General features: G+C 40.8%; 1 protein-coding gene across 6 annotated transcripts in view; it reads right to left on the bottom strand.

Moving 5' to 3' along the window:
• NAV3 (neuron navigator 3) overlaps positions 1 to 19,561 on the bottom strand; it is a 431,035-nt gene that overhangs the window by 316,126 nt on the left and 95,348 nt on the right. For all 6 annotated transcript variants that reach the window (XM_081211182.1, XM_081211181.1, XM_081211178.1 and 3 more), the window contains exon 2: positions 11,231 to 11,635. In XM_081211182.1, the coding sequence (XP_081067308.1) occupies positions 11,231 to 11,302 (72 nt within the window). In that variant the 5' untranslated portion in view covers positions 11,303 to 11,635. The remainder of the gene's footprint in view (positions 1 to 11,230; positions 11,636 to 19,561) is intronic.

Genomic DNA, 19,561 nt, shown 5'->3' on the forward strand with positions numbered 1-19,561 from the left:
TAGGGACACAGGTGGCGCTGTGGGTTAAACCACAGAGCCTAGGACTTGCCGATCAGAAGGTTGGCGGTTCGAATCCCCGCGACGGGGTGAGCTCCCATTGCTTGGTCCCAGCTCCTGCCAACCTAGCAGTTCGAAAGCACGTCAAAGTGCAAGTAGATAAATAGGTACCGCTCTGGCAGGAAGGTAAAACGGTGTTTCCGTGTGCTGCTCTGGTTCGCCAGAAGCAGCTGAGTCATGCTGGCCACACGACCCGGAAGCTGTACGCCGGCTCCCTCGGCCAATAAAGCGAGATGAGTGCCACAACCCCAGAGTCGGCCACGACTGGAGCTAATGGTCAGGGGTCCCTTTACCTTTACCTTATATTACCTTAAGGAGCTTCATTCCAGATTTAGAAATAATAGAATAATGTGGGACACATGTTTGGATTTCAGTACAAGGAGAATAACACCTACCTATTTAAAACATTAATATCGGCCTTTACTCAAGGCAGCCAACATCAAAGTACATCAAAATTTTAAAAAGCACCGGAACAGGAGGGGAAACAGCAACAAAGCAGCCATTAAAACAATCTGGCATCTTCTAGCAAGTAAAAAACAATGCAGCAAGTTGAAAACAAATTTTAAAAGCATCTTTCAAAAAGTGTTCATGGCTCAAAAGCTCTCCTAAGCAGCAAGATTTTAGCTAGTTGGCATGAGGCTGCATTGATACCATTTGTTTACAGTGGGACTATATATCTATCTATATATCTATATATCTATATATCTATATCTATATCTATATCTATATCTATATCTAGATATATATATATATAGGTATATATATATGGGACGTGGGTGGCGCTGTGGGTTAAACCACAGAGCCTAGGACTTGCCGATCAGAAGGTTGGCGGTTCGAATCCCCGCGACAGGGTGAGCTCCCATTGCTCGGTCCCTGCTCCTGCCCACCTAGCAGTTCAAAAGCACGTCAAAGTGTAAGTTGATAAATAGGTACCGCTCCGACGGGAAGGTAAACGGTGTTTCCGTGCACTGCTCTGGTTCGCCAGAAGTGGCTTAGTCATGCTGGCCACATGACCATGAAGCTGTCTGTGGACAAACACCTGCTCCCTCGGCCAGTAAAGCAAGATGAGCGCCGCAACCCCAGAGTCAGCCACGACTGGACCTAATGGTCAGGGGTCCCTTTACCCTTACCTATATATGTATGAATAGCTTCTCTGAAATGGTGACAAAGAAAACAGGGATAAACAGCAATTCTGCACCCAAGCTCCCACTTGTGAGTGAGCTGAAGACACATTTTTGCACATGAAGAAACGTTTGCTGCCTACCTACAGCTCAGTGGTAAAGTACCTGCCTTGCATGTAGAAGGCCCCGAGTTCAAGCCCCAAACCCTTCTCTGAAATCCTAGAGAGCTGCTGCCAGTTTGTAGAGACAGAACTGGGCTAGATAAGAACATAAGAGCCTGCTGAATCAGGCTAGTGGCCCATCTAGTCCAGGAACCTGTTCTCACCAGAGCCAATGAGATGCCTATGAGAAGCGCGCAAGCAGGACCTGAGCACAGGAGGAACACTCGCACATCCTGAGATTTCCAGGAACTGGTAATCTCAGTCATAACACTTAGCATTCGATTTAACGATTGCAAATTAGAGGTTCGTTTCTTCTTTGTCAATCACACAGTGATAGCTTTGCATATAAACTGTCCTTATATAGCATGTGCTTTAAAATTGCCTTTTCAATGTCACTTATTAATAATATCAAGTAACAGACAGACTACTCAGCAAGCTGGGGTCTATTAACAATTATTTAAGCCCCACATTCCATAGAATTGCCTATGATGGTTTCAATAGAAACAATATAGCTTGGGGGAAATGAGTAGGAAATAGATGTGGTTGTTTACAGATTGCACATGCAGTGTGGGTGTGTGCGTGCACTCTCAACAACAGGTATTGCATGGGCCTAATACTACTCCCTCTCCCCCATACTGGTTTTGGCTTTTAGAAAAGCTGTTTGTTTTTGAAATTCTGATTGAGTACACTGCATAGGTCAAATAATTCAATAGGAAAGTGCTATTTGATTTGACTGAACTCAAATACAGTTGAGCTATTTTTACTAAGCATGCAGTGACTGTGTGTGTAATTAGTGGTTTCATCCATATGTGCTATAATTAATCTTACTTCTTGCATAGCCAGCCCAGTCTCCATCATGCACTGAGGAGAGCAAGGCTGCCCTGCACAGGCAGATCTATAAAACAGAAAATTGGCTGGGGGAAACAGCCTACTAAAAAAGTACCTGCATTATGTTGAAACAATCACAACAAAACTATCATATTTACTCAAATGTAATGTGTACCTCTTTTGGCCAAATTACGTTGTGAAAACTGAGGTGTGCATTAGATACAAAGATGCATTAAATTCACATGAATACAGCAGATGCCCTAGCTTGACTGCTTATTGCATCTGGAGATTAACCCCATTATATGCGCTATTTTATTACATGTGCTATTTGGGTGTGGGGAGGAGGGCATTGTGGTAGCTTGGAGAAATTACTAATTGCACTAAGGTGACCTGCAGCATAATCTTATGCATGACTACAAAGTCCCACAGAAATTTGGAACTATTTGAAACCAAAAGTAGACTCCCTGAAATTACTATTCTTTTAATATAATATAAATTTCGTTATCTGGGTTTCTTAGTTATCCAAATAAGACAGTAAATGTCCTCTTGGTGTTCCAATCCTATGAACATCTTCCATTTTCATTTTAATCAGTTTATGCAAAATAGATCAAATTGCTTTAAAGTTCATCATATGCAAGTTTGTTTGTTTATTTTTATGCAACTTCTTTTATTTTTGATGCCATTTCACAATTTAATAATACTATTCGACTTTGTTAATTAACAAACCAAGTGATTTGTTTCAGGGCTTGTCCACGCTTCCACTTGCCCTGTGCCTAGAATGCATGAGTCTGAGCAGTTTTCCACTTGCCCCATGCTTTCTAGAAATGGGTCCAAGCAGTTTTGCTTTTGTCCCACCACTTTCCCCTGGAAAGCCCACACTTCAGCAGAAAATCAGAGCAAACATCTATCTGGAGAAAACCCAGTTGATGTTTGATCTGATTCAGCAGTTTTCCTGAGGGAAAGCAGTGGGGCAACCAGAAGAGTGGATAACCCCTCAGTTACAACCTTAAGTCTGTGGTTTTATGCATTAAGCTTCATTCCCTGTTCTACTGGGTTGCTGCTGAGGAAATTTGAACATCGACTGGGGGATCCAATGTATGTTAGAGCACTGACCAAGATTTGGTGTGCACTGTTCCCAAATTGGATTTCAAAATTGAAAAGGCCGTTGCATATGTCCATTCCATTCCTTCCCTGATGTCCTGCTCCCCTGAGGTGTGTCCTATTATCAGCTTAAGTTGTCTTGCTGTCTTCTTTTTATCATATACTTTTCCTTCTCTCTTCTTCACAAAAAAGCCACACGAGTAAATAAAAATACTAATGCAGTGGTACCTTGGTTTAAGAACAGCCCTGTTTACGAACTATTCAGTTTACAAACTCTGCAAAACCGGAACTAGGGTCTTGGTTTGAGAACTTTACCTCGGTCTAAGAATGGAATCCGGACGGTGGAAGGGCACCAGTGGTGAGAGGCCTCATTAGGGAAAGTGTGCCTTGGTTTAAGAATGGTTTTGGTTTAAGAACTGACTTCTGGAATGGATTAAGTTCGTAAACCGAGGTACCACTGTATTTTAAATGAGATGCATAGTGTAGTAGCTTATATAGGACAACAGTATTATTGCAAATAATTTGTAACCATGACAACAAAGTCTGAACATACTGTTTCACGTTAGAGGAACCTCACCTGTGTTCTTTCTCATCCATTTTACACAGCTTCACAACTACTGCTTGTTGTGTAAGCACTGGTATTTCAAGCCCTGCATTTTAGTTTAGGCCACTACGTAAGGAAGTTACAGGTTGGGCTGGCATTAGTAAGCATTATTAACCACTTGGTGAGGAAGCAATGTCAGATTTACTCATCTGAAATCAGGGCAGAAATGTACAAATGTGAACAAAAATACAGCAATTATAGGAACATGAATAAATAAGGTAAGCAGAAACAAATAAATTCATACGCCTTTACTGCTCTCTCTCATATTTAGCTGTCAGTTCATTAGAGCTATGCAGGCAGGTCTCATTCTAATTCAGGTGTTGCTTTACAACACAGAGGAACTTGGTCATTTCAGCACTCTGGTTAGCTCCAGGACTTAGCTTGCAGCTTCAGGGTCACCTACTCTCAGAGACCCCATTTCACCTTTGAGACAGCAGGTTCCATTTCCTAATGTTGTATTATGTTCAAACTCTTCCCCGGCTTTCCCATCCTACATTCTAAATATGAACTTTTCATGAAGATTTCGGAGACAACCCATTATGGTGGGTTACCTTGAAACAGCTGGCTCTGGGGAACTTTATTTCTAATGAATATGCAGATTAGGGTTGAGGAAACCTGCAAGTGGGCTTACAAACACACACAAACCAACTAGACTTGAAAGATCCAGTTCCCCACCTCTGCCAGAGAGCGTTGGCTTTTATGGGGATTGTAGCTTCCCTCCCCAGCTGCATTCTCTATGAATTCCTGCCCAACCCATGCAGCAATTAAAAGTTGCCTTTTATTATTTTGTCAACTACCTTAAAGACTCCTTAAAAGAAAAGTGGAATCAAAGAATAAAAGCAAGACTTTTAAAGAATGAACAACAGAAGCCAGGCAGGTAACTTTTTAGTCTTCTCTTTACTGTTGTAAGTCTCTTCTATTATGCAGTCATCTACTAATTGGAACACAAATGGCTTATTTTGCTTTCATTGTTGTCTGGGTTTAGAGAAATACTACTATTTACTAAATGGCAAATTAAGCTTAAGAGAATGATTGCAACTGGCATCTGAATGGAGAAGACCCATTGCTTTTGCATTTTGAAAACACTGGCTGGAATAAGGAGGCATCATTCCTCAATGTCCCATAATTCCAAGATTCTTTTAAATCTTTAAACTTTGGCTCTCCATAGGTTGTTGTACTCCAACTCACATCAGCAAAACCCAGCATGGCCAATGGTGAGGGACGATGTAAGTTGTAGTTCAACAACATCTGGAGGGCTACGGATTCCCCATCCCTACTTTAAATCCACACTTTTGTCGGGCAGGAAAGGAATGGCTATATCCTTTTTATTTCTCAAGGTTATTCCTAGTGGTTGTCACCTAATTTTTTGGATGTTACTTGCATACATGCAGGCTTACATCAAGAACAGTTATCCCACCTCATGGGTGGATCACCCCTCTGATGTTATTGATGACTGAGCCTGCTGATTAGACACCATTAAAAAGAAAATATTTTCTCCTATGCTTTTAAACTCCTAAACCATCTTAAATGACTCCTCAGAGTGCTAAACTGACCCTGGCTTCCTATATCAGGAATGGGAAACCTGTGACCCTAATTCTGGAACCCCAAATTGCACTGCTGGATAAATCTCAGATATTTTCAATAAATAAAGGAAGCAATAGTGTTGTCAACAAACTTAAAATGCTAAGCTTCACAGTTTAATTTTAATATAGACAATGCACATGTTTTTCGAAAACTAATTCAAAAATGAGACAGCCTTAATTCTTTCTCTCTCTCTCTCTCTCTCTCTCTCTCTCTCTCTCTCTCTCTCGTGTGTGTGTGTGTGTGTGTGTGTGTAACAGCAGTGTTACCTTCTTTTGCTGCTCATTCACTAAAAGTAGTGAGGTATGTGTCACAAATATTTCTCTGCTCTTTGGCATAATACAGAGAATTGGTTATCTATGTATACGCTTGACTTCTGTCCCTCAAGCAGGAAAATCCTCATGAGTACTAGAGGGTTTTCCAGAGCACAAATGATCAAAAAGCATCTTCATCTATCTCATCTGCTCCAGGCACAGAATACAGCCGTCAAGGTTACTTCAAATCCAGAGGCTGCTTCAACAGCTGATTGCTTGGGTAAGCAGATTTCAAATTCATTGGCATTCTTGCCATGTAGGTATGGATTTCAAGCTGCACTGACAGCATCCTTTGGTCACAAACCAAAGTTTGCATCCTTTCATTGCAAACTTCAAAGTCAATTGATTACATAAGAGTGCAATGCGTTTTCTGTGTGATGCTGAACCAAAGGAAATCAGGAGGGATGCAACTGACCTTGTGCGATATACTTCAGTACCTCAGGAATTTCCAGGGGAAAGAAGCGAGAAAGTGTGAATTCTCATGAGCGGGCTGCTGAATGGCAATGCCTTTCAGGACAATTTAAGATCATGTATACTATTTATTACGACAACTAAAGCAATGCACATTCCTGGCTACATTAAAAACAAAAAAGCCTCTATCTTCTTCTATTTCATTCTAAATCTAAATAGTTACAGTAGTCTTACATCACTTGGGCAACACATTCTTAAAGTAAGCAGAACGCTGGCAGCAATTCTAGATCTGTTGTATATGTATATAATGAAATATAGTGCTCAGTTTAAAAAAAATAAAAACTCTCACAAGGAAGTATTGATCACTACCCTGGCCCAATCAGCTGTCCCCTCCTTGCTACTTTTTATCAGCAATGAGGGGCAAGGAGCAAGAGCCTGGACCAAATCAAGCACTGTGTCCATATCTTCAAACTTTGCTAAGATAACTGGACTACATAGTGCTCTGCATGCCTCTTGAGATTCATCTCCTGTAACAGCAGTGTCAAGGTCCTGGCAGATGCAAGTGATTTCATCCTCAAAATGTTTTGCAAATGAGTCACAGAGAGCTACCACTGGTTCTACCACCTACTTTGGACCAGATTGTAAAAGGCCCCATACTACCCAGAAAATCACTGCCAGATAGCATGGTGAGGATGCACTGGAGGCAGCAAAGTATGCCTTCTTTATTGCCTTCACTGTCACTGAGTAAACTTGATAATAAGCACTTGCCAGTGTTTGATTGCATTTGTCTGTAGTTTTCCTCCACTTGTGTTCAAGCCAACTTGTTTCAATGCCCTGAGTTATGGAGTACACCAAGGAGCCAAGCAGACTATATGAAGCTCAGGGGTGATCATGTTATCCATGGCCCAAGCCATTCTCATGTTCTACAAATTGGCCAGGGTTTCAACAGGAGCACCAGTCATATCAGCCAGAAAATATTCTAGAGCTGCTTGGAAGACAATTGGATCCATCAGCCTCCAAGAAGGGACCATCCTAAAAAATCCCCTGCCTCTACAGGAGGTAAAAGGTACTGAAAGCCTAAATCTACCCAGCAACAGTAGCTGGACTGAAGTGCTCTTTCAAGCAAGAAGTGTGGAATCAAGCACTCCCACAGCCACTGTTTCTTTGACCAACATGGTTTTTCCCTTTCTGCAATATTCTTCCTAGAAGACAAGTGATGCAATCTCCAACAAACCCTTAGGTCTCAGGTCAGTAGAAAGGGCCAAAGCATATTCCCTTCAGTTCTGCAGACCCAGGGCTACTCCCATCCCTGCCTGAAAACACACGGAAGGTGACAGATTCCTAGTAATTTGTTCATATAGGTTGTTCCCCATCATTGACCATCACTACACTCACCCGGGGCTGATGGTGCCTGTGAAACCAACAGCAGTTATCCACAGATTAGGTGTGTGCTATCATTATAAGCTAATGATTCTGTGTGCCTTGCTCCTGTTTATGGTTTTGGTCTACCACAAGGCATAAGTACAATAAGAGCAGGATCCAGACAGCTCTCTTAATTGGGAAAGCAGGGACACGATGAAGGGCAATTTTACATGCCATCAGCTGATCTCATCATCACATGGAAAACTGACAACATTGTGGGGAAGGAAAGACAAGGAAATGATGGTCATGAACTTGTTCAATTAAAGAAGAAAAAAGTCATTTGAATTTTAATGTAAGCTGTTGTTTTGCTTCATATTTATAGAAAAATGCTATTTAATTCCCACAGGTATACAAAGCTGTAACACTTAATCATTAGGGGTTTTTTTCCTGAATAAAATAACCCACACATTTTGTATTTTGGTTTATGAGATACATTCACACATTAGTGTCATCTTGTCAAGTTCTTCTCCAAGGCGTTCAGAGGTGGAAGACAATTTAAACACTGACAACCGAGTTCTTCAGGATTGCAGATGCAAGAGCTTTGGAGGGAAAACGTTTAAAAGCACTGCAATGATGTCACAAGTATGTGAGTACAGGAAGATCTCCATGATGCCACATCAATCCACTCACAGAGAATCTAGTTAGCACTGAATATACAATTACCCCAGACCAAACTCTCTTTCCCCTCCCTGCTCCCCTCCCCTGCAACTCGCTTCACCTAGTGCTTATCAATAAATATGAAGCACTGTTCATTTCAGCAACACAAGAACCTGCTAACACAAACAATTGCTAAATAGCTGAGCTGTTTTGAGCACAGACGCAAAACAGTATAACTGTTACTATGCCTTAATGAAATTAATTTGCGATCAGCTATGTGGTAGCAACAGGAGCTCAAACCTGTTGCTGGTGAAACGCATAGCAGTAACTAATAAATGCAACATTGCAAGGCAAGACCATGTTTTGTAAAAAGTGCCTCATGGAATTGGAACACACATAAAATACACATCTCCTGAGCCCGACAAGGCTACAGCTGCAGCAGTCATTCAAGCATTCCTCTTTGTCTGTTCAGTGCTAGCAGGTGTCCTTTGAAGATAGTAAGCAATATGAGCAGTTTGCATCCAGCAAACTAGTTCTGTAGAGCACTTAAGCAAAAATATACTGCATTCATTGAGGATTTCTGAAAGTAGTTTTAACTTCAAAGTCAGAAAAGGGAGAAGACTCTAAAATCTTATCCTTTATGTTTATATGTTTTGCATTTGTGATATTTTTACCAGTGTTAAATAAATAACCATAAAGGAGAGAATGCCTCTTCTGAGATGGCACTGATGCTTTCCAGAGCTGCATGGTGATGCATACATGAGTCACAGGAAGCATTGTCAGAGAAAAGATATCATGGTTTGGCTTAGCATTTCATCCACTCTCTTGGTCAGCCAAGAACAAAACCTTTGATACAGTGGGTGGTTTGTCTGGAGTGAGTTTGACTTAGCATTACATGCAAACCAGGCCTATGTAAATCATCTCTTCAGCCTAAATGAGTGGATACTGCCCACCAGTTTAGGGGTGGCTCAGAAAGAATCTGTTCAAGGACTCTGGTAGAACTGTAGCTGAGTCAGTGTTGTTATATTATCTTAATTTGTATGCTGCATTTCCACATAACTATGCCCTAAGTGATGAATAACACACAAACTAACACCTATCAATGCATCACTACAATAGACAGCCTGGTACAATTTCATTAAAAAGCCAGATATAACAACTCAACTCAACAATACTAACATTGTGAAATATTAAGTTCATTACAAGGTCAGCAATGTTAGTTCCCGAAACATTGACCAGTGCCCTGTGCTCATGAATTGCAATGTTTCCTGAAGTCATAAAAATGAGCAATTTTTCCAAGTGCTGTCTAATTTGTTAGCAGCTGTTGCTTCACAAGCAGAGAAACACTTGATTTTCTTATGATTTTTTTTTAATGTTGGAAATGAAAATGCAGACATTAAAATTCAATTCAACAACCAATTATAGTAACCAATATCTTCAATACCACTAGCAACATAGATAAATAAGGTTTTCAGTGGTTCTCACCAACCTGACTCCAGTTGAAAATGGTGGTTCTATAACTGAAGTGTTGGCATTTCAAGACTGAAAACTTGGGATGTAAAACACTAGAAACTGGATTCATACATATCAGTTACCGGTACTTCATACACAATAGACAAAATACAGTGCAACCACAACAATCAGCAGATTGTTCAAACCACACCTATTGTTATACAGACAGCCATAAAACCCACCACAGGGCTATGAAACTGAACACAGGTGACATTAGAAGGAAAATCCATTTCCCTTTGCCTCAATGGCAAACATAGCAGTCTTATGTTACAAACATATACCCTCTTACCTGGAAGTAAGTCCCATTGAACTCAGTGGTTCTTACTTCTGAGTAGATATGTATAGGAGTGCACTGTTATTCAACCTTCTGCCAAGTATGACATACTGGGAAGCCTAAGTCAGCCAATAAAATGTCCTAACACCATCAACACAAACTAAATGGGATAGATTTTGCTGTTCAGACACCCATGAAAGGCAACCAGACTTCAATAGTAACTGCATTTCTTCATAGCTTTGCACAGCAAATGGAACATATAGAAACAAGACAAGAAGAAACCATTCAAGGCCAACTTCCTTCTTAGCAGAAGGATATTCCGAAAATATCCACTGGTGAACACCTTACTTTTGCCACACAATGTCTCCTCTACAGCTACCCAAAAAGGCTTTCTTTTAGAGCATGTAGCACTGGTGTTTGTGGTTGGTTTTTGGTTTTTGCAAAATGAAGATCAATTGACTTTCAACTGGTCGGTGTAATGATCTGTCAGAATCAAGGTTCTCCATTATGGAGGGAGCCTCCACAGACACAAAGGTTCTCTGCTGTAGAAGTTAACTTTCATCCCACAAAGCAGACAGGAGAATTCACACAACATTGGGGACAGGGATAAACACACACCTCTGCTGCACCTGTGTTCCCTCATAGCATAATAACAGCTGTACAGGGCACCTATTAAAAACAGGAAGTATTCTTTCTCATCAAGTTTGTAAATTATCCCAGGAAACATGAAACAGGATGTGGCTATCCAATAGCTTAATTATTCTACTTCCTTCAATTAAAGACCATTTTTTAAAAGCAAATGCAGCACATTTGATCATTCTACACATAATGCTAACAAGCATTAATTACAATGAAATGCAGTTTTCACAGTTACCATCAGAAGAGTCTGGGAAGAGCAAATTGTCACTCCCATCGCGAGGGAGAACGTATTCAAACAAGGTCAGCACAAAGTTAACAATATTGCTTACTACAGGAGACATTTGGCACAGAGTCAGGAACGGCAGGAAAGTGAATGTTTTTGACAACCAATTTGCCAGATAATTTCAAGACCCTTTGGAAGTCAGATTATCAGGTAGCAATGAAAATCAGCTGCACAGAAACAGACTGATAGCAATAAGGATACATATAAGAACATATTTAATTTTAAACAGTGTTTTGTAAAGGTTAGAGCATTAAAAAATATATATTTGTGGAGAAAGGGGATAAGAATTTTAAAAGGCATTCAATTATCAAAAGTAAGTTTTTACCTTTTTCTGATCTTCTAGCTTGTGGCTGAGCGGATTCCTTCCATGCCTGCTCATTTCTGAAGGTAAATCCATCACATCCGTTCCTTGTCCCTCAAAATGGAATTTGTACCTTGGAACAGCAAACTAATCCACAACGTATGGGCTACGGACACAGAGACGCACTGCTTTTTCCATCACACACCTTAGTGGAAATTCACCACCTCCAAGGAATGGTGTAAAAATCCAGTGACTGGGTAGAGGAAATAAATTTCACGATTCTCTCTTCGGACCTTCTGAATCAACATATCGTTCTTAAAAGACAATACATCCAAAGAGAAATGTTCATCCGCTCCTTTAAGCTCCAACTGTTATCTGTTGCTTCCTATACAAGCTTCCATTTTTAAAGGTTACATCCTGTCTGTGAATCTGTTGAGGAGGGGAGAAAAAACATTTAATTATTACTATATTTTTCTTTTTATACGTGGAAGAAGCTGGTTAACTGAGAAGCAAGTTATCAGTAAAAATATAGTATGCACAAAAGGTTTATTCGGTCATTTCCTCAACATATATACCGAGAAATGTCCCATCAAAGAGTCCAGTGGGGCTTATTTCCAACTAAGTGTGATTGCCCAGTTCTCCCTTTTGTCTGACACAATGTACTGAACAGCCTTTAAAGTAAATGCATTTCTTGGAAGCCCCATTGGTTTCAATGCAGTTTCCAGGGATGAAACTGCAACCTTATGGCAAATCCTCAAAAAGTGTGAAATTGCAGCTTTTAGCCCCTGGCTCATAACCAACAACAGAGCAACAGCACCTTGAGCAACACAAAGCTAGACTAAGCTAGACCTGTCATCTTCCATGGCAGGTAAGTGCATGAAGTTATCAGGCAGTTCAGATCTAGGCAGCTTTAAGGATGAAGGGTCTCAAGACTTGCTGATAGAGTGAGGAACACTTTTGAGGTCCACCTGCGAACACCCACTGGGAGTTGTGGAGCCCTGGGAGGTGGTGAAACACCCTACTCACCCAAAAGGGTGAGGTTCACGGGAAGGCAGTACCTTCCATTAAACACTACCCTCTTACCTTCGCAGTGCTGGCTCACAGAGTTTGTTGTGTGCAGTTAGCATCACACAACCTGCTTCCTTTCCGTAAATGTGTTGCACTAAATTAATGAATGTGGCCCAGTTCACCTAACCTTTGTGTTTTGCCTCCTTATTTCCATACATGGTCACCATCAGTCCTTTAGTCACTGCCTTGTGAATCAGACTAGCCCAGGCTTCCTCAACCTCGGCCCTCCAGATGTTTTGAGACTACAATTCCCATCATCCCTGACCACTGGTCCTGCTGGCTAGGGATCATGGGAGATGTAGGCCAAAAACATCTGGAGCCCCTTACCACAATCAAGAAAGCTACAGAAAAAAGACAGCAACAGCATCTCAAGGACAAAACAAGATGTGATGGCAACAGACCCTTTCAAACTCATGTTTCTACTGATAAATCAGATATGTGGTCTGAAAGCAAAAATGATGCATTGGAGGCAGGGTGCTAGTTTGACTTTAATATAAAGTAATTAAGAGATAGAAAAACAGAATTCAGTGGTTTGTACCTTTTTGTAGAAGGACATAATAGATCAATGAAGTGATAAAATGTGTAACTACAACAACAACAATAATAATAAGTAAAGCAGCTGATGCTTGTTTTCAAGTATATGCTAAAATCTGTAAAATACTGATTTACTTAGTGCAATTAAAAACTAAATTCAATTTGTATTAACTTTTTTAAAAAAGGAAGTTTCAGTTATTTTAAATATCTATTTTAAGTGCATAATATTTTCAGAACAGCACTGTCTTGTGAAAAGGTAGGGGGACATAGTTGAGATGATTTTTCTTCATTCATCCTTGGACCACTATTTTCCAGTTGGTTGGAGCTGTTGTTTTTCTTTTAATCAGGTAAAACTTTCGGTGTCAAGTTAGAATTCTACCATATTTCTTGTAGAATTCAGGAAGACTGGGTATGCTAATCATGGCCTGCATGCTTCAATAATAATGCAATAATTCTTATAAAACCCCAATGTCACATTTCATGTCTTGTCTGTCTGCATAGTCAAAGAAGTTTGCAAAGTTACAAACAAAATTATAGAATGGACTAACATTAGCATTTCACCTCAGGGTCTTTTAATGCCATTGCTTTGTGAGATGTGTCTTGTGGGAGGGGCACTATTTTTCAAGGCGGGGGAGTCCCCTATCATTTATCGTCTACCAAAAGCTGGAGTCTGTCTTGATTCATAGAGTCCCCCAGAGCCACTTATCACTGGCCCAGCAATTTGTTATTTCCACACAAAGCATTCTCTGAAATTGGCTTGGATTCTGGCTCTACCCCTGTCAAAAAGTCAAATGAATATGCCCTCTATCTTCTCCCTGCCTCATTTTCGAGTAAATAGCAGCTTCCCTGTACAGATTGAGATGCCATGCACAGGACCCCAAACCTTCTGTTATTTATCATTTTATTTCAGTCTTGGAAAGGCTGCCAAGCAAGTATGTCCTTCCTTTTATCTCCTCCATCATTCAATTTGTTGGTCACCAAGCAGAAGAGAAAGAAAATATATCCAAGGTGTACTCTAGACAGGTAGTCAATAACAATGTACTCTCACCCTGCTTTTCATTGCAATTTTCCTATGGGTTTAATGTGCAAGATAGGTGTGTCCAAGGCACAACAAAACCTACACCATGGACTAAGAGTAAGTGACAGTCTTGAAAACAAACAGGGATATTACTTGAAAGCTAAATTGCTGGGGACACATATGCCCTGGATGAGTTTTTCTTTTTCTTTCTTTCTTTCCTTCCTTTCTTTCTTTGATAATTAAAAATCAGAGATATAACCATTTTATAGCAAAACAAAACAAAGCATTGCACTGATTATGTAGTATTAAAGAAACATTTTGCTCAGTATTGGAGAAAAAACTCCTACCAACCATGAGCAAGACTTTTCTTGAAAAGGCAAGTTTCACATCTGAGGCTGGGACGACAGCAGCATGATGAATGCACTAGTACAGGTGTAGCAATCCACACAGGCCTTGCTCCATTCCCTCTTCAAGTGCTTCTGTTTGGCTACAATGTATTATTGCATTGTGGTAATGCAGGAGTTAAGGAAGCTTTTTCAGTCCAAGGGCTGCATTCCCTTCTGAGCAAACTTCTTTGGATCACAAACCAGTGGTGGGAAGGGTCAGAGGCAAAAGTGGCCAGAGCAAAAATTTTACCTTTGTACAGTAGGCTAGCTTATACACACAAACCCACACAACCCTCTATCCTCCATCTAAGCAAGCAAGAGACATTATCATCATAGTTCAAGGATGAATTCTAGCCAGGCAAAAACATGCAAGCAGGGTGCAAAGCTGGGCTAACAAGGGGTGTGGCCTAAGGGTGCCAACAACTAGACAGAGAGGCCCAGAGGGTCATTTGCAGCCCTTGGCCCAGTGGCGTAGCGTGGGTTGTCAGCACCCGGGGCAAGGCAAGTAATTTGCGCCCCCTAACCCGTGGATTTGCGCCCCTAACCCGTGGATTTGCCCTAACCCCAGATGTTGCGCCCGGTGCGGCCGGCCCCCCCTGCACCCCCCACGCTACGCCACTGCCTTGGCCTCAGGTTCCCTCCCCCCCCCCCCCGCTGGTGATAATGCCTCTTTTATTGACTGAATGGAGGGGTGTGTGCACACCACTTTGGGCTCTGTCTGGCCACTCTGTATAGACCCAATAAAATTACTGGACATTACTAACTCAGGTTCATTAATTTCAGCGGGTACCCCTGGTTGAATACAACCCATTTTAGAAGTATAAAAAGTGGACATAAGGGGTGTTTATTATATTCTCTGGTATTCATTCTGTTCTCTGGTATTGTGGTGCCCTGTAATAAACAGAGCAACTCAGATACAGGAATGATCTTTGGCTTAGCTCAGCAAAGAGAACTGCTGTTTAACTCACAGCACTCTGTCATCCTGACAGCAGCAGTGAGGAGGACCATGCAGATCAGGTAAGGAATACAAGGTACAGAGAGCAAGAAAATCAGACAGGAAGTTGTACAGTAAAGCAGAGAGAAGCGTGCTGTAAGAGTACCAGTGAGAAAGGCAGGCAAATTTCTAGTACTGTAATAAGGTGGGCGATGGGTGCAGCAGATAACATAACAAACACAGCAGTGCAGCCCTTTCTTCATATTTCATTTCTCAAAAAGCAACATATTTATGCTATACAGTGGTACCTCGGGTTACAAATGTTTCAAGTTACAGACTCCGCTAACCCAGAAATAGTACCTTGGGTTAAGTACTTTGCTTCAGGATGAGAACAGAAATCATGCGGTGGCAGCGCGGTTGCAGCAGGAGGCCCCATTAGCTAAAGTGGTACCTCAGGTTAAGAACAGTTTCAGGTTAAGAACAGACCTCCAGAACGAATTAAGTTCTTAACCTGAGGTACCACTGTACATGGAACATGGCACACCATCACTTTTGGATGCTATTAGTCTAATGCAAAACAAAACAAAAGGTAGGACACAGGGTCATAGCAGTTGCTATATTGCACCACATTAGAGATCCATCTGAATACAGCAAACTATATTCAGCAGAGGTAGCCAAATACCCAGACTAAGATTACAAACAGGGCATGATGAACATAGCCTTCCCTAGAGTTGGTTCCCAATTCTGGTAAACAGCGTTTATAAGGACACTGCATGTGCCATTAGTGGCTATGGAAGACTGACCACCATACAGTTATGCCAATTGTTTCTGGAGTTAGTGGGTCTTAGAGCACCCTAGAGAAATAAAATCTATGATGACAACAAGACCAAACAAACATAAGCACGCTTGAAGCTCATCAAAATCAATGGGTGTTAAAAGTGCACTCAAACCTGCAGTGACTTCTGACTGTTGTGCTTATCATGAATTGTTTAAGGAATAATTTGTTTGTTTTAATTTAACCTGTGTCAATTCATTTGACCAATGAGTTTCTTTATTTTCAGAACCTGAGGTTATAAAACTAGAGCAAGGGAATAAGGTCTATTTGAAGTGTTATACTTACCTTTTTTCATTTTTCAGCACAATGCAATATTGCCAATTTAACAATGAGCCACAGTGGTACACAGTATATGAGTATTAGCCCCCACACACTAGAATAGAGACTCGCACAAGAAGATGGGATTAAATGGCCACAACTTTATTAGCAGTACGAAAGAATCTGCAGCATGGGACTAAACACCTGCAGGCTGAAAGGAATGCCAAAAAATATTGCTCATTGTTTTGGAAAACACCACCTGGCATAAACCTAAACACCATCTTTAAATTGGAGATGTTTTCATTGCCAAAGGGGAGCCTAACCCCTGCCATCCAGCAGGGCACGTCCTCAAACCAAGCAAATGCCTCAAGCCACCTTGCAATGTAAGATGGTTTGTCAGATGGCCTTCACAAAAGGTGCCTTGGGGTACTTAACCTTAAATGCTGAAATTGCCAAGATGTGACAGATTAGCAGCCAATTAAGCCAAATTAACCACATAGCCCTGATCAGAACAGCACAGGAATAGGTGAAAAGGGCAATCCAGGATGCATAAAATAATTTGGTTAGAGAACAGTGCTGATAATTCTTACAGTTCTTGATGGTGACTGGCTAATCCTGCACTCTGAAAAGGGTACATAGGTGGGTTGCTGACACTTAAAGAAAGGAAGAGAGCCAAGACCCTTTTAATGGGAGACAGCTGCCCTCCTCCTATTGACCATCAAAGGTATTGTTAGATGGACTGATTAAGTGAATTTGGCCACAGTGAATTAACTGTGCACTGGTACAATCCAGCCTAGATGGTCTCCTCCTATTCTTCTTTTGGACTAAAAGAAACCCCTCTGTAGGCCTGTGTTTAGAGCCTTGCCAAAAAGCTGTATAAAACCCTGTTTAAGAAACTGTTTTCAAGAAACCCTGTTTACTAAGGGAGCCTGAATCATTACTCCAGTTTCAACATACACCACGCGCTGCTAAACTGAAATGCACTGTTAAACTGAAATGCACCTACCTTTCAGGATGAACCTGGACTTCACTGAAGCCAACAAAAAGACTTCCATGTGATCTAAACAGGCAATTGTCTATTTTAATGCTAGTCAGTATTGTGTCCATATGCATTAGCACCCTCGTTCTTCATCTTTCAGAACAGCTTCCAAATATCAAAGAGGAAACAGTCCCTGCTCTACATCCATGCTGCATTTGTTTCTATTACAATTGAGGACCTATAGAAACAGAAGGCACACAAAGGTGTCTTGCACAGAAGATGCCAGAAACCAATGTACCTAAGAAAAACGGCCAAGACATAGATAAGAATGATTGCATTAATCCAACTGCCTTTTACTTAGATCTAGCCCAAGCTATCCTTTCTCCATTGCCACTAAACTCATTACACAGTTTGATTTACTTACCTCTCAAGACAGGTACACTTTATTTCCCCGATTACTAACCTTTGACTGCTTTACAATAGTCTTACATCGCTTTACATCTCAATTAGCTGACTATACTATATTCAGTTATGTCTTGCTGACCAACTTTACAGGTACTCTAAAAAATAGAATAACATTTGACTTGAGAGTAAGTGCCACTAATATACTTGGCTAAGATGAAACAATAAATAATCATAAACCATATGAACCTAGCCAGAATCAATATACTTCAGAGGGCATATTGCTGGCAGATGCAATAGCTTGCATTGAAATCCTAACCATACCTAAGTAGAAGTAAATGCCATTGAATTCAATAGAGCATAATTCTAGGTAGATATGCTTAGGATTGTGCTGTTAAATGTTGATATTGTTTGAACACACAGTGACACGTGACACTTCTAACAGAGAGTCCACCAATGACCTTTCAAATATTAACTGTTAATTTTCTCTTTTTGAAAAAATGTTTGTATTATAGTAATCTTTAAATGTAAAATAAATAAATCATACACCGTTAACAACTTGAGCAAGAAGCTGAACCATAAGATCTACAGTGTTTTATTTCTTCCAAAATTTCTGCCTAGTCTGTTCATCAAAATGTTTATTAAATGCATCAGTATATTCCAGCTACGTTACAAGAGGTCAGAGAAGGTTTATAGAACAAAATCTACCGAGAAAGGGGGGGGAGAGAGAGAGAGATTAGAAAGTTCAGTGGTGCCTCGCAAGACGAAATTAATTCGTTCCACGAGTTTTTTCGTCTAGCGAATTTTTCGTCTTGCGAAGCACGGTGTCGGAAAAGTTTTGGAAAAGCTTCAAAAATCACCAAAAACCTCAAAAAAGGCTACCACACCGCGTTCTATGAGTTGCTCCTCAAAGTCAAGTCACAACTGTATTAACGGTGTTAAGAAAAAGGAAACAAACTTGCAAGACGTTTTCGTCTTGCGAAGCAAGCCCATAGGGAAATTCGTCTTGCGAAGCAGCTCAAAAACCGCAAAACCCTTTCGTCTAGCGAGTTTTTCGTCTTGCGAGGCTTTCGTCTTGCGGGGCACCACTGTTGTCAGATATTGCTAAAGCCTCAGAGATTGTTTTACGGATGTCTCCTAAACTAACAGCTAATAGGCCGTTTTCTTTAATAGCTTTTTTAATAGTTAGGGGTCTTCTCTGCGGCTGACCAGTTGGTTTGCCAGTGCTGTTGAATCTTTCTCTGGGCACCATAATAGCAAGGTTAATGTGTTTTTCTACCCTAGTAAAGCTCAATATTATTGATGTGCTTAGGAGTCAAACATCTAAAGTTATGTTTGTTTTATGGGTATTTTCTTATAAATATTTTTATCCAATATTATGCAAACTGCTCAGAGATATCATTAAGTGGTTAATACATTTTGTTAAATAAATAAAAAATAAATAACATGTTTTAACAAATAGTTGAAGTGAATATTTTAACACATGTAAAAAACAGGGGGAATGGCAGAATCAACACACCCTAAAATGCTATGAACCACTAATCACTTACTGTAAGAGGTGTTTTAATGTGACTAAGGAGCTCATTGACATGGAGGAACTTCCCCAGTCATTCAGCAAAAGAACCCAATAGATTTTATGCCCCACCAACCCTCACACTGTCTCCCCTAAGCTGGGAGAGCAAGGCACTGGGCTTTGGGAAGTAGGTGTGAGGCTCTGGCAGGGTCCTGGAGCCCTCTCACCTCCTTCCCAAAGCTTGGAAAGCACTAACTAGGCTTTGGGAAGGAGGCAGGAGGACTCTAGGATCCCTTCAGAGGTCCACCCAGGTCCTTTCCAAAGCCCAGTGCCTCACTTATGCAGCTTTCAAAAGGTGGTACGAGGTCTATGGGGCAGCTGCATGTTGGTGTTAGCAATTTCACTCCTCCAATGCTACAGATGAGATT

The sequence above is a fragment of the Podarcis bocagei genome (assembly GCF_964188305.1).
Source record: "Podarcis bocagei genome assembly, chromosome: 10".
Lineage (NCBI taxonomy): Eukaryota > Metazoa > Chordata > Lepidosauria > Squamata > Lacertidae > Podarcis > Podarcis bocagei.